This window comes from Lissotriton helveticus, chromosome 8 (assembly GCF_964261635.1).
Source record: "Lissotriton helveticus chromosome 8, aLisHel1.1, whole genome shotgun sequence".
In the NCBI taxonomy this organism is placed as follows: domain Eukaryota; kingdom Metazoa; phylum Chordata; class Amphibia; order Caudata; family Salamandridae; genus Lissotriton; species Lissotriton helveticus.
Window position 1 is genome coordinate 180,599,618 of NC_136069.1, and position 23,430 is coordinate 180,623,047.

The 23,430-nt window shown below is 43.9% G+C and overlaps 1 protein-coding gene across 1 annotated transcript in view; it reads left to right on the forward strand.

Annotated features, from left to right (window-relative positions):
* KCNJ6 (potassium inwardly rectifying channel subfamily J member 6) overlaps window positions 1-19,541 on the forward strand; it is a 1,187,709-nt gene extending 1,168,168 nt beyond the window's left edge. The window contains exon 5 of the mRNA XM_078656852.1: window positions 16,448-19,541. Within this exon, the coding sequence (XP_078512978.1) occupies window positions 16,448-16,773 (326 nt within the window). The 3' untranslated portion in view covers window positions 16,774-19,541. The remainder of the gene's footprint in view (window positions 1-16,447) is intronic.
* Window positions 19,542-23,430: the final 3,889 nt, after the last annotated feature.

Sequence of the window (23,430 nt, forward strand, 5' to 3'; positions counted from 1 at the left end):
AGCATAAACAACATAACGATAATCGGTGCTCCAGCTAACATAGCATTTTGCTGTTGGAGTGCTCCCTAGCAGCTGACAAAAGGCAGTTTTCTGTCCTTTGGCACCACCTAGTGGTGTTGCCCTGAATGAATGAATGAATGAATACGCACTTGTATAGCGCATGGCAACCCGAGGGCATCCCAGCGCCCTAAGGCTACTTACTGTCTTACCTCACCTTGACAAGCACCGACCAGGAAGCGGTATCACAGTCCGATTACTCACTGTCCTAAGGTTCACATTGTTTGGAAGTGGTATGTATGTGTTCAACTACAGGATTTTTAGTAGACATGTTAAGGGCTATGTTTCCAATTCAGTGCCACTAATGATTACCAAACCCCGATTGTTCTTTCTCTCAGTTAAATCCATGGATATTGTGTGGGTAATTGACTGTGAAGGCCTTCCTACTTAGGTTCCATTGGCCATTAGGAATGTGTTATTTTCACGGTCTAATACCAAACCCAGCTGATCCCTTTTCTTTCACCCCATAACATTAATGTTGACATTGTTTAGTGCCATTGTGCCTTGGACATTTGCTTCACCTGACAAGTGCAAGAGCGGCAGTTCCACTGACAAATTAGTGCAAAAAAGGAATTTCACACCAGTGAGTTGGTGCCAACGTGGGTTTCAAAATTGCACCAGCACAATGTATGTGATCCAAAAATGTTGACGGAAAATGTTACCAGTGCAATATAATCAGGGTCAGCTTTAGGGTGGCGCACCTTGCACTGACCTTGGGGGCGCTGTGTTTAGAAGTAGGGTAAAAGCACCCACTGGAGAGTTCCTTGAGTGGCCAGCAGTTTTTAGACAACAATAAAAATGTCAAGATATTTCTGGTGAGCAATGTTCCTTCTGGAAAGAGCTCAGAGTTTTTTTCTAGTGGTAGTTTTGACACATCCTAAAGTAGTTCAGAGGGTTGTTATTCCGGATGCAAAGAACATGTACCATGCAAATCACAGAACTGTATTTTATGTGGATAGCTCATTGGGTTACTGCTTTTGTCACAGAGATCATTTTGTTACTTGCAGTTCATAAGTTGCAATCCTAATATAGCACAATGAGCTATGTAAATGTGTGTATACTTGTAAAGCGCACTATCACCTGAAAGGTATCTTGGCGCTGTATACCGCTGTGGAACCCTTCCTGGCTTTCCCTGTGAGATGCCCCCTTACTGGGCACCTCCAAGGTGAGGCCAGGCATCCTAGCGCTTTCGGGGCCGTTGTGGAGATTAAGCAAGCTATTGCCCAGAGTTGCAGAGTGGGACCCATGATTAGAGTAGGAACCTAGATGAGAATTATCGAGTCCGTGGACATTGAGCCCTAGACCCTGCCGCGTCCGGAATTGAACCCTGGTCCCGGGCCAGACCTCTGCCTCAGGGTCTGCCGCTCTAATCGGTGAGCTACACTTCTCCACTATGAACTGTAATGAAAGAGCTGGCTGCAAATGGCATGGTATGGCTTAGAATGTTATGTTTTTTCGCCAGTCTTTCATTATCCAAATGTTAAAAAGGGTTTGTTTGAGTTGAAAAACTTTCAAATTAGTAATGCCAACTCCAAACAGTGTGATACTTTTTCAATCATGAGCTTGTGCTTCTCCAGACCAGACGTTCTTATAATATGCTGAGTACTAGTATGAAAAACATGTGATTCCTACACTTTGTAGTCCTTATTGTCTTTTATAACATTTCCTTTAGACTGATTTACACACATATGATTAATTGTCTTTACATAATGTGTATGTGATGTAAATTGCTATGACACCCTACACTGGTATGAGTAGCGCTATAAAACAAATGAAACGCATGTGAGAGAGGTGCAATAGAGAGATGAGGGGCACTGTTGTTGGGTGGTGGTGAGGGAATCCGTGGATAACGAAGTTTATTAGGAGGGTGGGTGCTAAAAAAGATTGTCGCACTGGGCACCGTCAGAGCCAATGCCGGCCCTTGCTGTTATTCTATAATCCTGCTTCAAAATCATAAGGAACAACTACGCTTGCCTGCACAATCTTGTGTGTGCGTAACAGCTTCCATTCTGCAAGGTAACCTCTATATTTTATTGCTTAGGTTGGAAATTGACACAATATGCCATCAAACGCCGACACAGCAGTCAGAGCTTCGACGTAAGGGGTGATTAACTTTCTGTACGTAGGCTGATAAAATTATGGTAGTGGATTCCACGGGAATGAAGTTTACAATCTTGCTGGTACTATAAATCAACCCCTATATTTTTCAGACAGAAGAAGTCGCTTCAACTCTTAAACTTTTATTTGTAGGCTTAGGAGCTCTTGTTATAATAAAGGTAGAAAAAGTCAAGGTGGGACAATCCATTCAAAGGCTTGTGAATGTACACCTGGTTTGTGATATCACATACTCGTTGGATGCGTAGTGAGAATATGGTTGATTCGGGAAGTAATTTGGTGAGGAATGAGCAAGGGACACCTCATCCACCACGGATACAGAGACTCCCAGCCACTACCTCACAACATAACAATGTGTACACTGGGAGTATCTTGGCACTGAAAACAACGTACCAGTGACAGGCTGTTAGACCTGTCACATGCAAATGGTGATGGGAATGCTTGTAATTTGTCCAACCACTGGCAATCGCTCAGGTAGCATCCCAACTCATTATTCTTTTGTCCACCATGACACCTCAGTTTAGGCCCAGCCATATGCAAATCATCCGACCCTGCTCCTCATAGGAACAGTCCAGCCCGAACTGCCTAGCCAGTTCCCCCAAAACTGGAACATAAATAACCCAGGGCCTGTTTTGCCCTAGTTATAGGCTCATCAGCAGGGTACAGCTTGGTTCCAGTGAACGTTGAGCATGGGAACCACTTCTAGGCAAACTCTTGCTACTTTGCACATTATGTGAAGCACACATAAGGTGATGGGAGAAATGCTTTTAATTTGTCAAACCACTGTAAAGTACTTGGGGTAGCATCCCAACCCATTGTTCTTTTGCTCACCATGGCACCTCAGTTTGGACCCAGCCATATGCAAATCAGTCTTGACCCTGCTCCTCATAGGAACCGTCAAGCCTGAACTTCCATGTCAGGTCCACCCTGAATGGGAACACAAGTAACACAGGACCAGTTTCACCCTAGTTATGGGCTCATCATCCAGGTACAGCTTGGTTCCAGTGATACTTTGAGCATAGGACCCACATCTGGGCATACCCATGCCACTTAGGGCAGTGCTTATACACACAAAAGGTGATGGGAGGAATGCTTACAATTTGTCTAACCAATGGCAATCGCTCGGGGTAGGAGTCGAACCCATAGTTGTATGATCATCATGCCACCTCAGCTTGGACCCACCTTTTCTGTGCTTCATGTTAGACCTGTCAGCCTTAGAGTGTTCTTCCCCCAAATGTTTTGCTTTCACCTCTACTATTTTTTCTGATCTCTTTTTTTACTGGCCTTAGGACTCAACACACTTTCCTACTGTTAATCAATGCCAAGGTGCTTGTGCTTTCCGCTTTAAACATGGTAGAATTGACTTACATCCGATTTGCATATTTAATTTACTTGCAAGTCACTAGTAAAGTGGTACTAAATGTACCTAGGGCCTGTAACTTAATTGCTATTAGTGCACCTACAGCACTTATTGTGCCACCCACTTAGGTATCCCTTGAAACATGTCTCAGGCTTGCGATTGCAGCCTGTTTGTGCAATTTAAACTGCCAGTTTGACCTGCCAAAATAAACCTTGTGCCCGGCCCAAAAGTCACCCATAAGGTAAGCCCTCAACAGCTCAGAAGGCAGGATGCAGTGTATTTAAAAAGTAGGAGATGTACATTTAAGTTTTACATGTCCTGGTAGTGAAAGACTCTAAAATTAGTTTTTCAGTACTGAATGACATGCCTTGCCCATAAGATAGCACTGGAGCTGCATTAATACATTTAATAAGCAGTAATTTCCAAATGGAAACAGGTAACCAGTTCCTGTTTGGTGCCTTTGGAATTGTAATGAAAAATCCTCTCTTTTAGTGGTCGGATTTTTGGTTACAATTTTGAAAATGCCACTTGTAGGAAGTTGGCATTTACCTGCCTTAACCATTTAGTGCCTGTAGCCTGTCTCTCGGTCTTTAGACTGGGTGTAGCTGACAGTTGCGCTTTGTGTATTCCTCCTAGACAGCTACACACTAGGGAGCTTAGGCGTGCCTGGTAGGGCCATCAGAGGATGAGAGGGTAGAGCTGGGCACTGCCCTACTTACACTTGAATAGATTGTGACCTTCCTTCACATAAATGGCTGCATACTTACTGTAGTTAGTCTGGAGCCATGGTAGGCAGAAACCTACTTATGCACTTCAAAGGGAAACCTGTAGAAGCTTCTCCCACTTCAAAGAAGGCACCTCGTATAAATATTGAACCTCAGACACCAACTCTTCAGTACACTTCTGGACCTGTGGAGACTGCCAGGAAGAAGGGCTGCTGTGTTGCAGAAAGGGCTGCCACTGCTGGATTGCCGCTCGCTGGACTACTACCTTGCTGGATGCTTGCCTTGCTGGATTGCTGTCCTACTACCCTCCTGCCTGAGACAGAGGATTCAACCTGCAGCTGAACCTAGGACTCCCATGGTGGTTCCAAAAGATAGTCTGCTGGCCTTCTATTCAGAGGCATAACAGACTCTCAATCTGGAGCCAACCTCTGACCCCAAAGTACTGCCCCTCAAGTCCTGGGCTCATGGTGTGGCATCAGAGAGGCTGAATTGAAGTTTTTGGGCTCTCCGTGAATAGGGCCACTTGTGTCAAAATATTGTCGCACGCACATCCTGCCATCGCAAAGTTCCATCAAACAGACTATTCATCCTACAGCATCGATCTCCAGCTCGGAGCACCACCGCCATGCTCCAGTTCACCCACTCACGACGACAACAGGTTCTTCGCACCACAGCGACGACTGTCCATGACACCAGGCCTGCCCTTTGCACTACATCCACGACAGTCCATGATGCTTCTCTGCTCTTCGCAGACCCCTCCACCATAAACAGGACTCTTTGCACTGGACTGAGAAGGTAACTTTTCAGTGGGACTAACCTGGTCCTTGTATCTGACCCATGCTCCATTCCGTCAGCCTCAACTTATGACTTTCTCCTGGTCTCACATGACCATATAGCCGCAAGTGGCACTTTAGGCTTTTTGGGGCTATTTACACCTAAGTTCTTAAAATTGCATATCTCCAGTTTTAACGATTGGATGTTTATCATTTTGGTCTTCTATTATTTATTAAACATTACTTTATGTTTCTAATCTGGTGTGGGATACTTTTCGAGGTGTGTTTTCACTTTATTACTGTTTGAAGTGTTGACCAAATACTTTACACATTGCCTCTAAGCTAAGCCTGACTGCTCTGTGCCAAGCTACCAGAGGGTTGAGCAAAGGTTGTTTTGGGGTTAGTTTGTGATTTCATACTGACAAGAATTGTGGTTGCTGCTTGAGTAGACTTTCGCTCGACCAGTAAACCAATTTCTTACAGAGGCTATGAGACAGAATGAGTGAGTGATCCGTCTAGTCAGGCCCAGATCTCTGTACTGGGGTGAATGTATGACATTGTTCTGCATTCTGTCCATCAATTGTTGTTTTTGCATTTGTCACTCCGAGTGGGATGGGTATGCTCAGACGTGAGTCCCATGCTCTCCACACCACTGGAGTCAAGCTATCCTGGCTGAAGACGGCCGATAGCCAGAAACCGGTCCTAGGATGCTTGATTCCTGTCCAGGAAAGAAACTGGGGTGGTGTGGAGTGCAAAAAAACGATGGATTTAGGCCCAGATCTCTGTACTGGGGTGAATGTATGACATTGTTCAGCATTCTGTCCATCAACTGTTGTTTTGCATTTGATCCGTCTAGTCAGTCAGTGAGTAATCTGCCATGTCAGCAACAGGCTTAGTGAGAGTGTGAGTGAGGCAAAGCGTGATGGAGTGAGTGAGTCAGCCAGCGTGCTAGTAAAAGTTTATATGACAGTATGAGTCAGTCAGTCAGTGCGCCAGTGTGTAGGTAACAGGTTACTTACGAATGTGAGCTAGCCAGTCACCCAGGGAATGAGTGAGCCAGTGTGCCAGTAACTATCGAGGTGACAGAGTGAGTGAGTCAGCCAGCTCGTCATTAGCAGGCTATTTAAAAGGGGATGGGGTAGAAATCAATATACACCCACCTTTGCACGTGTATTGGAACCTGGAGAACAGCTGAGCCATGATTGACTCACATAGACCTACCTAGACTGTAGCAGGAAATATGCTTTGTAGGTATTAATGAGATCCTGCAACAGCTTGCATGTCAATCGATACAAAACTCCTTAGGGAGAGCTCAGCACTGATTACAGGATGTGCAGTGGACTCAAAATACCAATGGGAAAGGACCCACCAGTAAGTTGTTGTGGCTGGCTAGAGTTAGGCTCTGGTGGTTTGTTTTTGATTGGGTACCACATGCCCAAATAGATTAACGCTCTTGGAAAGGAGGCTGTAGAACAATTCTAGATGTAAATGTTGACAGCGCTGTCTTCTATCAAGGTCTCAAAATGTGCATCCAGGGTAAGAATGGAGAAGGAAGATCCCCATCTTTGATGAGGGTGTAATAGAACAGGTTATTTCATGGGTACACTTTACTGCAGCCTTATGTGACACCTATAGGTAAAGAGAGCATATTCACAAATATTTGAACTATCCAGCACCTCACACTTATATAGGTTGGTAAGTGTGTTTAACTGCATGCAGTTCTGCACATCATCTATTCCTAACCCTCTAGATGAGGGACCCTCAACTTGTAGTCACCCTTGATGTGTCTGCATCCTTCCATAATCTCCCCCTCTGTCCCGCTCACTTCTATCCTCACCGTGCTAGCAGGCTCCTTTGCAGTATAACTTGGGAACTGATGTAAAAAACCCTTTTGTAGTCGCAAACCCTGAGATTTGCTAAATCACACACTTTACAACCGTAAAAGAGCTTTTTAAAGTGTACAAAGTCCTTTTACGTGTAGCAAATTATTAAGGACTTGAACAATGGTTTTCGTGATCCTTTTTGAATCGCAAATATGAAGGCCATAAAAGAGCCCCTCACCTCCTATTTCCAATTCAGACAGGAACATATCATTCTGTTGTAATGTATGAATTATGTCATGCAATGTTATTTAAGTGTTGAACTGGGCCTTACTGTGTTATGTACTTTCATGGCATTTGTCTGTTTCCATGACAATTCCTGCTGCTGCAGAGAATTCCAAGTAGAATGCATATAGTAAACTGAAGTGGTAACAGGCAGCTGGCTAGGAGACCTTTCTCAGGATGTGGCTGGAGTTTCCTTTGGATCAATAAACCTATTTTTTAAAGACAACCACTTTGTTTGTGAAATAATTGGGAAAAGGGCACTTTCACATTGGGGACGACTGTCTCTTAAACCCATGTGTCCCACGAGGAAACTTCAACACTTTGACTTTCTGCTGTGAGTGTTCAGCACTCTGTCATCTACAGCTCTCTCATGACTCTTTGAGGTCTTTGATGCTTACTACACGTGTGCACCTCACTGTGTTTGTCTCTTCTATGCTGCCTATGACCTGGGAGTTGATATATTTGTTCTGACATTTTACTGTGAGAGTCTGATAAGTTACCTAGGGATTAGCTATACCCCTGATGCCCTGCTGAGGCTGTAATGATTAATTACACTGAAAGGTTACACTGCCTGGTGTATTGACAGGTTGCCAGCATGTCACATTAATTGAAAAATGGACCGCTTGGGCCCGCTTTGGCCGCTGGGAGCCTACAAAAGCTTCTCACTCACCTGGTCTCGTGCGCTCTAATTACTTTCACCGCGCGGCCCGATGATGCCTTTCACTGACAGTCAGCGTAGGCTGCGCTCAACTTTTACCGCACCGAGAGGCCCATGGTTTGTACCTGTACTCTGCACGGGGCACTCACCAAAACATTTACTTCCCTGCCTCAACACGCGTTTCAGTATTTGCCTCAGTTCCTGCCCCAAGTATGGAGACTTCCCCACGACTGTGGGACCTCTGCCACGAGTGCGGAGACCCTTTGTGAATCAGGCCCTTTGATAATTTCTCAGAACTTTTCTTCAGAGGATCCAGAGGCTAACACCGGACCGCAGTTGCTGTGATGAACTACTGGTCGGACTTAACTTGCTAATTTGCCCCCTGAAAGGATCTTGACTTCTAGAAAAGTTTCTAGGTCCAAACATAAAGGTCTTCACCAAAACCAATGTTGAGGAGCACCTGGCCCTTAATTTACCCACTTGGAGCTTTTCTGACTTTTATGTTTAGAGCCTTGAACTTCCAGCCAGATACAAAGCTTCCACCGGGGTCCTACACTTCAACCCGCCACCGTTGTCATGCCCCTCTTCACATCCAGCCTGCAACCTGGCTCGCCCACAATGTAGAAAAATGACTAATTCAGAAGGAAAACTCTTCACTGGGACAAACATGGTCCAACCTGCGCTCCATCGTGGTCAGCCTTAAAGGTTGACTTTGACCCTGTCTAGCACAACCAGAATTCCACATTGGCACTTTGCGCTTTTTGGCATTAGAATTATTTAAAACTTCTAAAAAACATATCTCTGGATCCCTGCATCCGATATTTGTAGTTTTTATGACTATTTGCTCATTAAACATTAAGGCCTAGATGTATCAAGCTGTTTGCGAATCGCAAAGGCCGAAATTCGCAAACGGTCTATTTGCATGTTTTGGCATGCATCAAAAATTCGCAAATTAAGGAATTGCAAAAATTTGCGATTCCTTATTTTGCCATAGCATTTAAGGAATTGCAATTTTGCGATTCCTTAAATGCTATGTATGTAGCATTTTTCAATTGCGAATTTTGGTTAAGAAATCGCAAATTACCACCAACTTGTAGTTGATGTTAATTTGCGAATTCTTTTAAAAATGCACAATTTGGCATTTTTTAAGGTGGCATGTGACGCACACACATGCCCATAGGGCATGTATGTGCGCCATATGTACACACATGTACATTTCAGGGGTGCAGCAGGGTGTCCTTGAGACACCCCTGCACCCTTGAAATTATTCTCAATTTGTGATTACCAAAATTGCGAATCGCAAATTGAGATTAATTTCACAATCATTCCTATGGGCCTTCTGGCCCATAGGAATGAATGGGAAATTATTCCTTATTTGCGAATTCGCAAATTGCGAATTCGCAAATAAGCAAGATTAAGAAATCGCTAAAAAAGAGCGATTTTTTTACATACATCCCATTTTGCGATTTCTAAATAGCGATTCCTTAAAAATCGCTATTTAGAAATCGCAAAGGGGATGTTGATACATCTACCCCCTAAGATTGACTATATTTTTATAAATTGAGGTTGGATTTTTATTGTTCTGTTTTCTACTTTTTAATTGTTTCCGCACTGATAAATGCTTTACACATTCATCCTAAATTAAGCCTGTCTGCTCTGTGCTACTACCAAGGGTTGAGCTCAGGTTAGAATTATTGAGACCTAACTGGATTTGGTAAGGAATAGTGATATTGGTACTTGAAGAGGTCTACCATCCCCTTCACCAAATAATCCAATTGCCCACAGGGTGGAAATTGATTTTCCACCCTTTGGGACACCGTCACAGTTGTGAATCATGTCAGCAACCTCAAGGGGAGCAGCCAGTGCTCTAATAATGACTGCCTGCTCCCTCCAGTGGTTTCCCAAATGGGAAACTTACTTTTTAAAGCACCACAGATTAATTTAAGGAACACAGACTGTTTAAAAAAAGTTTCCAGTTTGAGAATCCTAACACAGGGATGGTGGTCTGCTGTTTCCAGGGGCGTAACAACATATTATGGGAGAGGGGCCCCCTTTAAACCCATATGCCTCCTCGTTCCCTGCCTTTACAAGGAGTCACGAAGCCCTGCAAGTTACACAAACTCACAAGATTCACACTACTGATCTATCACTGTGTAATCTGAATTTCTTTTTCTCTCTCTTCTCCTTTGTGCCTCTCTGCACTCTCTCTCATAACTGTTTTTTTCTCAGCTACCTCTCTATCTCTTTCTCACCTCTCTCTCATCTGACTCTCCTTTTCTCGCCCAGCTTTCACCTCTCTTGATCTCACTCATACACCTGCCTTCTGCCCATCTCTTTCTCTCTCTTTCAACTGTTTTTCTTTAATGTCCTGTCTCTTTATGACCACATTCTATCTTGCTCATCTGTCTTCCTCTCTCCATTTCCCTCTTTTCTCTCTGCCTCTCCCTAAGTTGATTTTTTCTCACCATTCTTTGGGGCATATGTACAAAGAAGTGGCGGAATGAGGCGTTAGCCGTCATGGCTTAACGCCTCACTCCACCACTTCAGAAACACAAGGCTGCACCATATGTACAAGAATATGGTGTAGCCTTGCGTTTCCCTCTGCGCTGGCGCTACGCTTAGCAGCCTAGCGCCAACACAGGCAGCCTTGCACCATAGTGTAAGGGTGTCTGCATGCAGGGGAAGATTGTTTCTGGTCAGGAAGGTGTCCCTTCCTGCACATAAACAATCTTTAAATGCCGTTTTGTCACTCCTATGAGTGCTGCTTAATGCAGCACACAAGGACGTTTCAAAATGTCTTTATTTTTTAAAGATTGTTTATGTGCAATCCAAGGCGTTTTGCTTTTTTCCATGTGTGCTGCACACACATGGAAAAGCAAAAACGAGGAAAAATAAAGCATTTCTCCCGATTCGCCAATTTAAGACCCGGTTTTCCCTGGTCTTAATTTTGCGCTGCCTCCTATTCACGCCATCCTTGTAAATAAAGGGCAGCATCAAAATCAATGGGTATTGCGGTGGAATGCCCACCGCAACACCCATTGCCCACCCCTTTCACGCTAAGTATAGCATAAAAGGCGGCCTTATTTGCAAGGGAGTGTTAAGCCACTTCAAGTGGCTTGACGCTGCCTTGTAAATAAGGCGAAGCCCTATTTCCCCATGAACATCGGAAAAAGTGACATTCCCGTGGTGATAGGTGCTTGTACATATGCCCCTTTGTCCTTTCATCGCCTCTCACACAAGACTCACCTTCGATATTGTTCAGCTTGATTTGATTTGATTTGATTTGCTGTCTTCATCTGTCTCCCTATCACATACCTGACTTTCTTTGTCTCAAATGCCTCTTTCTAATTCATCTGTCTAATCTCTTCTCTTCCTGTCTGTCCGTCTCAGATGAATCTCAACTGTATTCCCCTACTTGTCTCACGTCTGTCTCTTCCTATCACTCTCCGCTGTTACTTTCTAAAGTGACTGTCTTTTTATCAACTCCTGTATCTTACACCCCTGTTTCTGTCTCCATGTCACATGGACCCCACCTATCTCTTTCTCTCCTATATATGTTTATTAACTCGCTCTCACCAGTCTCCCATTCTATCCCTCTCAGCTGACTTTCTCCTGTCTTTCTCCCTCACACGCACGTCATTTCTATCGCTTCTCTAAGCCGTCTCTTTTCCCCACTCTCTCTCTCTCTCTCTCATGTTTTTACCTTTCTGTCCCTGCAACTGAGCTCAACAATATATGTCTCTCTGTCACTCTCCGCTGCCCCTTTCTCAGATTTCATACACATGTTTTCACCTCTCTAACTCTCTTGGCTGTCCCTTTATCACCTGCCTTTCTCATACCAGTTTCTCTCCCTCTCTCTTTCTTTTCTACATAACCTATCACCCCTGCAGCTCCCAGTTTTCGCTCCAATGCCTTTGACTTTCTCAGCCTCCACTCTCGACAGTGCTGCATTTTTTTCATTTCAAAGTATTTTATTAAAAGTTTTTCGATACAAACAATTGTCATCGCTTCATCCTTACTGGGTAACAGCCCAAACTGGCTGTATTTATCAGGATCAGGTAAGTGGTATACATGTTCGGCTGTCCCCTTTCCCACTGTCTTGCTATTACTTAGCACCAAAGTCAGTGACCTCCAGAGATTTAGAGGCGCCTTTGTGCTGTGGGTCTTTGTTTGCGAGCAGCGCTTCAATATTTAGCAACTTCTCTCGTACTTCCCGTGCTGCTTCGCATATACTGTGCAGCAGGCTGTAACCAGTTTGAATTGTTCTGCATGCCTCTGTACACTTGCTGCAGGAGTGTAGGAGGGCCCCAATCCAGGGTGAGGCATCTAGGGCCCCCCTGCACTGCAAGGGATGAGGCCCCTTCTGTTACATTTCAGGCCATCATGCCTATCTTTGTAGCCAATCACAGGTAGTTACAAATACTAATCATTAGGTAAGCTGTTCTGTGAACTTAGGGCCCGATTCACAGAATGAACTTAAGACTCAATCCTAAACTTACTACTATTTTGGTATTCACAGAATGCATTTACTACTTTTGGCATTCACAGAATGAACTTACTACTTTTGGTATTCACAGAAGTTAGGATTTTGTCTTAAGTTTGTCTTACGACAAACTTAAGACAAACTCTAGACAGATTTAAGACAGACTTAAGACAAAATCCTAACTTAAGTCTGTCTTAAGTCTGTCTTAAGACAAACTTAAGACAAAATCCTAACTTCTGTGAATACCAAAAGTAGTAAGTTCATTCTGTGAATGCCAAAAGTAGTAAGTGCATTCTGTGAATACCAAAATAGTAGTAAGTTTAGGATTGAGTCTTAAGTTCATTCTGTGAATCGGGTCCCTTGTAACTGGAGACTGCTATGGGAACTACCAATTCACACGTCGCATCACAAAATCAGAAACAGGCCGCAAGTAGGTGATCCGCAATTTGCAACCAGTATTTGCAACCCGTCTCTTTGTACCTCAGGTCCCATATTTGTGCTTTATGGATTCCTATGAAAACATATGTCATACATACATAAATACTCGCATGCTGCTTTTTGCTGGAAATGTAGGGGAATGGAAGACTTCACATGGGAAGTTATTTCAAAGTAACCCTGTACAGCCGCGGCCCGTGCAGGTAAGAGCGGTGAGGCGGGGTTAAGGGGAGTCCAAAAAAAAAACCACTTACCTTGCGCTCACCGCATTGCAGAGTCAGTGATGCTCGGACCGCAAGATAAGCGTTTTTCTTTTTCCTTTTATTCTCCCTCGTCGTCAGTCGACTCCCCAGACCACGCCCCACCGCTCTTAACTGCACGTGCCGCAGCTGACCCGGACCCTGGGTATTTTCTACACTGCGGGCATTCCACACACATTGCTGCAGACACTCCTAATATATTGGGCATCTTTGTGAATGTGCACTGAGCACTTTGCACTATTTTCACTTGATTCACTTATTGCATATTGCTTTTTTGTGTGTTTTGAAGTGTCTTCCTTTACAATCATACATTTTAATACCTATGGCCAGCACTAAATGAATCTCACTCTTCAGGCCAGACTTGCAAATGTGCCATGGAATGCAGCACAGCACCCAAAGTTGCTGCACTGGCCTGTGCTGCATGACATGGTGCGAGCAGGAAAACACTACATCTACAGATATATGCACTATTCTGCGGTCTCTCGCTAGCGCCAGCGTACAATTAGGCTGCCGAAGTGCCATGCACACACCTTAGCAGCATAGTGCAAGGGCATCTGTGTGAGTTTTGCATAGGGCCTTTTCTGTACAAAAAACGATGCTTAGACTAACTTTAAAACCTTTCCCATGTCAGATGTGTGCTGCAAATTGAGAACAGCTATGAGACATACAAGCAATTCTCCTTTTAACGCCTGTTTCAAAGTGGCATTCTTTTTTGGCACTAAACCCTATCTACCATAGTTAGTAGATAGAGTTTTGCATCAAAAACTATGGGTAGTTGCATGGGAACACCCATGTACAACCCATGGATCACACTCTTGATGCTGAGTAACAAAAGGCAGTGCTTCAGGCTGCTTTGCATTACTTCCAGGCAACTTTCCAGCGCAAAAAAACATTTTGGACTGGAAGGTACATTTTAATGGCACAGGTTTGCATCGCAAAAGCGCAAAATGTTTGTAAATCTGGATATTCATTTGCGAGGAACAAGAGGAACCATTGTAGCTTCTCTGTATTGCTGTTACCCTGGCTCCTCTTATTCTTGGGTTTGCCCAGTTTTCTTAAAAACCTTTAAGGTCAAGCATGCTTGTGTATTTTACCATTAGTCCTGCCTAGATGTGTTGACCAACCACCCGTGCATTGGTTGAGGCAATAATCTTACAACCATGTTTTCAGTCTAATGAATGCTTGGAATGTAATTCCTGGAATGTTCTGACAAATCTGTAAATTCTGTATATATCTTGTCACATTTGCTGTGCTTCAAAGACAGAGGTCAAATGTTAGGCTATGTGTTTTGCTGCTTATTTTTGTTACCCTCTTCCATGCTTGTGATGGCTGGGAGCCGTCACACGTCACGGTGGACGTGTGCGCAGGACGGCCCCTGGCCATCCGAATCCCCACCCACTAATGGAAACGTCTGCACAGCGCAGAAATTCCGCGCGAATGGAAGGGGTTAACATGGTGACTGGTGTTTACCCCTCTTCTCCTTTGCAGTCAGAGAAAGAATAGAAAAAATTGGATTATGTGACAATCTTGCTGAAGTACATAAAGTGTGAAAGCAAAGACTGTAGGGTGTCGTTTTTTCGTAACACTCAAAAACATGTAAATACCTGTAAATGAACTGTACACATTAAGCACTTAGGAAAGTGAAAATGAAGCACATTTTTTGTAATTATGAAGTGTGATGGAAACAAAGATTTTAATAGCGGCCGAGCAAATTAATACACTTTAGTTGGTGATGCGCAAATAATAGATGTTCACGGAAACCTGGGTGCATATTTACAATGCCACTTTGGCAATTTTAAGCCTCTGGAGCATCACTTTTGTGACACTCCAGCGGCGCAGTGTGTCTGCCCATATTTACAAAGCAACGTAAAGCCACCCTGCATGGCTTTTCATGACCTTGCATATATGGCCCCCTTTCACATATTATTCGGCGTGGGCGTTCCCACGCAACGCTCATGGAATCTGATGCATTCCCAGATTTACAAGGTTTCGCAAACCTGGGAAGGTGCCAGATTCTGACGCCTCCTTAGGGGAGGAGTTAAAGTGGTGCAACAAGGAGATATGCCTTTATGTGTCCCCGTTGTTTGCTCTTTCTGTGTGTTCTGCATTCTGCAGCACACCTGGAAGGAGGAAAATGCCATCAATTATTGTTTTTGTGCAGGAAGGCATCCCTTACTACACAAAACCAATCATCCCTGCAGCTGGAAATCCCTACAATTAAGAAAGCAAGAATGGGCGGTCGCTCTTTTCGCTTCTTAGCTGCACAAAACTGGAACAAACTCCCGGCCTATTTGAGGCTGGAAAAGTCAGAGACCAGGTTTAGGAGTCTTCTTAAAACTCTCCTGTTCACCCAGTAGTTTCTACTAATGCTAAGGGTTATGCTCTGTGTCTGACAGTCCTTCTTCACAGCGCGGGGACACGCCGGGAAGGCGTAACCAGGCGCTTTATAAATATCCTTATTATTATTATTATTATTATTATAATTGAAGGGAACCATTGTGCCATGGTGCAAGGGTGCCCACGTTGGGCTTAGGCAACCAATTGTTTACCAGCTCAAAGAAAAGCACAGGGGTGCGTCGTATTGCTGTAAATACAATGCATCCCTGCACTTTCCTAATGATGCAGCTCGGCGCAGCAAGATGGCTTGCAGCACTGCGCTGTGTCATTTTCCAGTAAATATGCCTCTCCCCCGATATCCACACATTATCATTTGTGTGCAGTTTTATCGGTAAAACTGAAAGTTACAATTTCAATGCAAAATGTGCTGTCTGAAAATGACAGTGCACCACACAGTGCAGGACCGGACTTGGAACTAAAACGACCCTGGCAAACTGCTCGGAAGGACCCCTGGGGGGAGGGTGGGAGTGCGGCTGAGCTGTTTGCCAGGGCCGGTTTTGGCTGATTTTGTTACATGTGTCCGATATTGCAGGCCCCCTATAACAAAAATGTCCCCAAGGGGCCAAAAACCTGACCCCACCCTAGCGGCCCACCGGAGAAACTCCCGGTACCCACTATGGCCAGTCCGGCCCTGGCTACAGGTACATCAAAAGATTACTTACCTCATTGAAGCAAGGTGGGTCGCGAAAGTTTGAGGTATTAAAAAGTGGGTCATAGTTCTAAAGTTTGGTAAGCACTGCTTTACCCTAAGATTATCATAATTTGATGATAGCATGATGTTCAAAGAGTAATTGTTTGGCTTGCTCGTTTGTAAAGAAGATGTATGGCACTGTACAATTAAAAAAAGTGATCACATTAAAATAGAGGTGTCAACAATCCAAATTAAATATCATTTGCTGAAATAATCATGTCAGAGGCAAACTTTTATATATCTGATGCAGTGCATTTATTCTCACCAGTGATAATTTACTATTTTTGAGTTGTTTGTGTCTGTTGTATAACAAACATATTTGTAGCTTAGTTTGTTAAGACATCACCAGTACCAGTTAAGTGCTAAGTTTTGTCTTCTGTATCCTCAGGCATGACCTGCCAGGCCCGAAGCTCCTACGTCACCTCGGAGATCATGTGGGGACATCGCTTCACCCCGGTGCTGACGCTGGAGGATGGCTTTTACGAAGTTGACTACAACAGCTTTCACGACACCTACGAGACCAACACACCGTCTTTGAGTGCCAAAGACATGGCAGAGCTGACCAGCCGGGCAGAAATGCCCTTGAGCTGGTCCGTGGCAAGCAAACTGGACCAACACACGGAGCTGGTAACGGAAGAGGACATTAAGACTCACACAGACCAAACTGAGAGGAACGGAGACGTGGCCAACATTGAGAATGAATCCAAAGTGTAGCGGATGACGGAGGCCATCACAGGACTTCTGTTCTCAGCAGAAAAACGTCTGAAGTGTAAAATGTCCTCTTGCCCCTTAGCAATGGGTTCGCGGCACGTGAGAGGGACACTGGTCTGAGCTGCAGTAGCTCTCGCCTCTGATTGGATCACAGATCATCTGTACTTCCAGGCTTTGCAGATTGCAGCTGAATGAATGCATGTGTTCTTGGACTCAGGTTTGTCAAGGAAAGGAAAGCTAGCTTAAGATTACATTTCAGGGGGTTGAGTGACAAGGAGGTTAGCGGCTGTTGCCCACTCTCGTAGTCAGCGCCAACATTAGGGTTTTCAGTGATATCCCCTAAAAGGGAGGGAGAGCATCCCTACAGAAAATGGGCATGCAGCTTTAAAGCCACGGTAAGAAGAAGGCTCTGCAAATCAACAAGATATTGTACATATGCCTTATATAACTATTTTCTCTTAAAATTTAGTAATAAACCCAGCATGTACAAAAGAAAAAAGTCTAAATAATGTACATAGATGTGTAATTAATGTTGGTTTAGATAACTATGTCTAGGAATAATGGGATGCAAAAAATGAAACATTTAGTAGGCATTTCCGTTTGATTATTCTATGTAGATGACAGATTATTTGTTGACTATTTTATTTCTTAGGTATCCGGTCCCTTTAGCACATGACCTTCCTCTTCAGTGTATCCGACTGGCAGTAGAGTACCTCACTTTTTCCTCACAAATTATTGTGCAGATTACAAACAAAACAAAAAGCCATACAGTGAACGATGGGGCCAGAATAATCCTAGGAGCACTTCTATACTGTGACTCATTTACAAAAAACAAACTTTGTTTGTATCTAGACCTTGTGCTCAGACCTTTACTCTTTGTAGCCATGCCATGATTAAGCAGATAAATCTATTCTAGAGTCACTGAGGGATCCTGGACATGCTGTCAGCAGTCTCAAACACAAACCCATGCCACATATTGCAAATGTAGATTGAATCCTAGAATTTCCGGTTGATCACATTGTGTGATCTTAGGCAGGTCATATTATCTCCCGGTGCCTCAGCTCTCTTACCAAATATTGGAGGCATTTCAAACCAGACCGATGTACAGTATTAATTCACCCACAGGAACTATTTGAGCTGTGGGATTTGTGTTAAAATGGTATGGCTGTAAGATCCTCCCTCTTTATGGCCACATTTTGAAACTGACTTTAGAGCATATCAAATGGAAATTGTCACTGTCCTGCATGTACATGGTCTATGCAATATGAATCGGTGGTTCATGTCACATCTGCAGAGTGGTTTAAAGCACAACATTGCTGTAGCTAGCCATACAACTAGTGGCCCTGGAATGATAACCTAGAGATGTCATCAAAAATGGGGCAGTCACACACATTAGTGTAGTCAGTACAGGTGCATTACCTTCTTCTTATCACAGGCGGACTTATTAAGTATTTAAACTAAACATTTTGTCATACACTCCACACTGTATATACTATATAGCGAACCAGCTTGCACAACTTAGCTGATTGAAACCAATCCAAAACATTGATTAATAATTATCAAGAAGGTAGAGGTAAAGAAAAGAACCTCAAAGCACAGAGTACTCGGGTAATGGGCCAATGCAATCAGGTAAGAGGGCGGCACAAGTGCTGATATCACTAAATCAGCCAGACTTGGGAAAAGAGGCATGCGCAGAGCAATCCCCAATCCTCAAATTGACTGTAAGAGGAAATTAAAAAACACAAACCTGCAGATGTTTGACTGTTAAATCTAACATGGTAAAGAAGTCCTAAATATAATACAACAGACGATGACTGAAAGAACGCACCACTTGCCAGAAATGCAGAAGCTATTTTGAATGGTAAAAGGGGATCCACATTCTTCAAACCAAAAAATGATAGAGCAGCTCATGTACAAATTCAAAATGGCGTCAACTCATCACTAGCTTGGCCACTGTGTTATCCCCTTTGCAAAAGCATCACCATTGTCTAGCCAGATTCCTAAAATGTAAAAGCAGTACTTTGTGGATGGAAATATGTCCCCATGAAAGTAGATAATGCAGCATTAGACGGCAAGACACCAGGTGCCCTTATAGTCTAGGTGAGTTTAGCGTAGAGCACTTTTACTCCCAAGGTAATTTCATTACACATTTTTAAATGCCCAGTGCAAAAATATGACTCTGCTAGTATGTGCGTGTACCAGGTCCCTCTAGAACAAAACTGCAGCCTTAATCTTTTTAGACTGGCCAGTCTAGATGAGAGTAATACACTGGAAACAATATATATTTTTAATATAACCTTTAATTTAAAATGAAAAAAACTCAGGAGAAACCTGGTGGGCAGGTGGAAACAAATTTGCACTGTGATAGATCTTTCACATTAATTTCACATTTATAAAATGCTTCTGCGAAAACACAGTTGCCCATTTATACGGAAGAATGGAACAATGTCTTGCTTTCGACTGACTTGGGCCTGCGGCCAGGTCCAAGCGCATGTTTTGAGTGTGTTCAACAGAGATCCCACTGGCTACCAAAATGACACTCTTCTGTATTTCTCTTCTTTTGTTTCTCTGTGACACTGTTCCTATCCCAAGAAAAAATAAAAACAATAAAGATTTGCAAAGAAGCAATGTCGTGGCACAAAGAAAATATTCCTACTTGATCAAAGTTTACAATGGCTTTTTCCTTTAAGAGACAATGCCCTGTGAAGCTGAGAAGGGTGGGCCACGCTTGGAATGCATGTTGACATTGCTTCTATTAAAAGATCTGTTTCTACAGGTGTCTGTTGCAACTGTTCAATGACCAGATTTGAGCAAATGAAGTTGTCTGCTATCTTTTCTACTACAGTTTCATTGTTTTCTCATCCCTTCTGTCCAAAGAGTGTAATCGCCTGGGAAGCTAAACCAATTGATTTTGTTGGCTAAATTCTGTGTGCACTCTGCTATGCAATACATCTGAATCGTGGCAGAGAGGAAACTGATTAATGCACCATTGCATTGTGGACTCGCGGCATGATTTTTTTGATGTAAGTTACCCATATTTGTTTGAGTACAACACAGTCAACCCAGGTGACATAGGTGAGAGGAAAACAAAGTAATTCCATATTTGGGACCTTTCTAGATCCTTCGATTACAGAAACAACTTTTAATTTGTTATTGGACTTTACCAGTAGACTCAGACCCACACAGCAAAGTGGGGGGTCTCTATTCACAAACTGCATTTTGTAGCACGTTTAGTTGTAATACAAGAGGTCTATCGAAGTACTACAAAATGCTATTCATAAACCTATGTGCGTACATTCCCACCTCCACTTCTCCTATTTCATCTATGGGCAGATCTTCACACATGTAAGTTTTCTACTTAGTAGTAAATGTGGGAGGGAGCAGGGGGAGTGGCTGGAAAAAGGGGTATGTTTTCTACAATATGGGAAGGGTTCAAGGAGGAGTATGAAGGGGCGTATGGAGGGTTGAAATTTAGTAATGAGTACCACTTCCAACAACTAGCTCTTTAAAAAAAAAAGAGTCCATCCCTGAGCCTCTGTCGTCTCCGCGATGTAGTTCATCCTGTTAGGTACTGGTGGGAGATGCTGGAATGCCTTCAATGTGCACTGGCCTACATTAGTTAGTGGATGGAGGAGTTGTGGAGCAGGAGGGGACTCCCCATCTGCAAAGCTATACTCAGCCATTTTGGAGTTTGACCTGCAAACGAGCTCTTGGTTGATTTTAATGCCGAAATCCAGTCTCACAGAACAGAAACCATCATGATTGATTAAAAGTGGGAGTGTAATGTGTAGAAACATTTTAGGAACTGGGTTGGAGTTACCTATCAATGCTTGCCTGGTTCTCCTTTCTTCTATTTTTTTTTATTATTAAATCTCTTTATTGAACTTTTTTTGACACAGATTCATCAGATTGTTAGAGTTACATTGGTAAAATATGTGTCCATCTGTGCATCACATTTATACACATATACATTGTATAATAATCTAAAACGAAGAACTATATATTAACAGTCCCCCCAACCAACCCTGTCTACCTCCCCCCTACATTACAGTGCAGTCTCCCTCCTCCCACTGGCTTTCCCCCGATGTCCTCTGGAGCAACACATTGTTCAGACAGAACCCCAAGTACAGCTCATTACCTGTACTACCCACCCTCATGTAATCTTGCTTTCGATGCATGAGAATTGCCTCTGTTATTATATTTACATTTTCATGTATTAATTCGTATGTATTTTATGTGAACCTCATTTGAGTTCCAAATCTTATTAAATATTTGAATTGAATTGCCTCTGCTACACCTCCCCCATGCTAGCCCTGACTTGGCTGTATCGCCTGAATGTCTCCTCGTCGTGTATCCTCCCCTCCCTCCGTGTCTGCATCACTCTCTCCCATATCCCTAGTCATGCTGTCATGCTGCCCATAAACGCTGCCCACTCAATTATGTCCCCCTTCAGCTTATCATCCCTACGGATCGTTTTCATATGTATTTCCTCCGCTCGTGCCCATTCTAATACGCCCTTGCACCATGGGTCTACGGCAGGCATCCTCGCACTCATCCATCCTATAGCCACCCTCCTTTTTGCCAGCACCAACTCTAACTGCAGAAATGTCCAGCCTAATTTGCTCTCCCTGGGTTTCTTAACTATGCCCAACCGACAGGCCCTCGGGATTGCCTCCCGGATTAGCCCGATCACCCCCTTCATTAGTTCCGCCACTTCCTGCCAGTACTGTTGGACTGCCTGGCATTCCCATGCCATGTGAAAGAATGAGGCCCCATCCACTCCACATCTGGGACAAACTGCCCTCATTCCCACATATATTCTGCTAAATTTGATCTGTGTCATATATGTTCGATGCAAATAGTTAAACTGCAGAACTTGAAGCATGCATTACATGACACCGTCCAAACCAGTTCACATGCCGCACTCCATTCAGTGTCTTCGAAGGGGCCCCCTAAATCCTTCTCCCATTTCCCTCACTCCTCTCTCAACGTTCTATATAGGAAGGTCACCTTATGTCTCGTACCCCCCCCCCGCAGTCAGCAGGATCTGTAAAGTGACATTCTCCCTCGGGGCGTTTGGGAAGTCCATCCATATTTCTCTTGTCGTGTGCGTTATTTTAGCATATTGAAGGAACTGGCCCCTTGTCACCCAGAATGTCTACTGTGCCTCTTCAAAAGTCAGACATGTCTCTCCAGGTAATAGGTCACCTAATGTGGTGCATCCACCCTCTCTCCATCACGCCATAGACATGTCTCGGTCTGTACGACAAAATGGCAGAAGTGTCCAGATATCTAGGTCCCTGGCAAATGGCAATTTCTTAAACACCATCCTAATCTATTGTTCCCATATCTCTGCTGTTTGACGTATGAGGTAAGGAGTTCCCTCAGGTACCCTGTTTCCCAGTATGAGTATTCAATCAGTGAAAGCGTTCCATATGTTCCCCTCAGCATTCGCTTCTCAGCGTTGTCCTCTTCTGATGCCCATTGCGCCACATATTATAGTTTGGAGGCATAATAATACAACTCCAAAGGCCAGATGTACGACGGAGGAGATAGCGCCTTGCAAATTGCGAGTTTTTTGTGACTCGCAATTTGCGAGGCGCTATTTCTAAATTACAACAGTGTTTTCCACACCGCTAGCGATACCCAATGGGGTCGCAAATTGAGACGCTCATGAATATTAATAAACCTCTCCAATTTGTGACACCATTGGGAATTGCAGGTCTTCCCAGGCATGGTGGACTGCTGGGCTCAGCAGACCACGATGTCTGCGACTGCTTTTAAATAAAGCAGTTTTTTTTAAAATGCAGCCCGTTTTCATTAACGGAAAACGGGATTTAAAAAAGAAAAAAATGAAACGTTTTCAATTAATTTTGGGACCACTGCCTGCCCTTTAAAAAATATTTTCCCCTGCATTTACTAAGGGAAAGGAGTCCCCTGGGGACCCCTTCCTTTGAGACCCCATTACCACCCTCTTGAAGAGGGTGGCAATTTGAGAGTGTTTTGCGACCGCAATTGCGGTCGCAAAACATTTGTACATGGAGTTGCGCTCGCTATTAGGAAGGGAACGCCCCTACCTAATACACGTTTCGCAATTTCAAAATTGCGAGTCACAAATAAATTGCGACTCGCTATTTTGGATTGGTAAGTTCCCCTGTAGGTTTTTGCATGCGCAAACGGGTTCCTAAACCCGTTTGCGCATGCAAAAAACGTCGTACATCTGGTGCCAAATCTGGTGGATCCATCGCCCCTACTCGTGTATCGCGTTTCAGGTGCGTTTCAGCTGCCGCAGTGCTACCCTGCTCCTTTTTGTCCATACCAGCTGGATCAAGAGGCTATCCAATTTTCGGAACACACTACAGGTAAGAGTATACATAACATTCTGAACAGTATACAGACACCTTGGAAGGAACACTATCTTAGGTACCGCCATCCTTCCCATAGTGCCCCTTTCTCCTCTTTACAAACATACTTGGCACAGGGGCATTTCAAATCCAGCACAGAACAGAAGAAAGGAAAAGACGCGCCTGCCTGCTGCTCTACAAGACTCCCAGCCGACCTCCAGAGGGACATTGGTGGCGCTGGTCACTCCTCAGACAGAAGTCAAAGCCATGGTAGGGACTGCATGCTGGTGAACATGTAGTCCAAGAAAACTGAGGG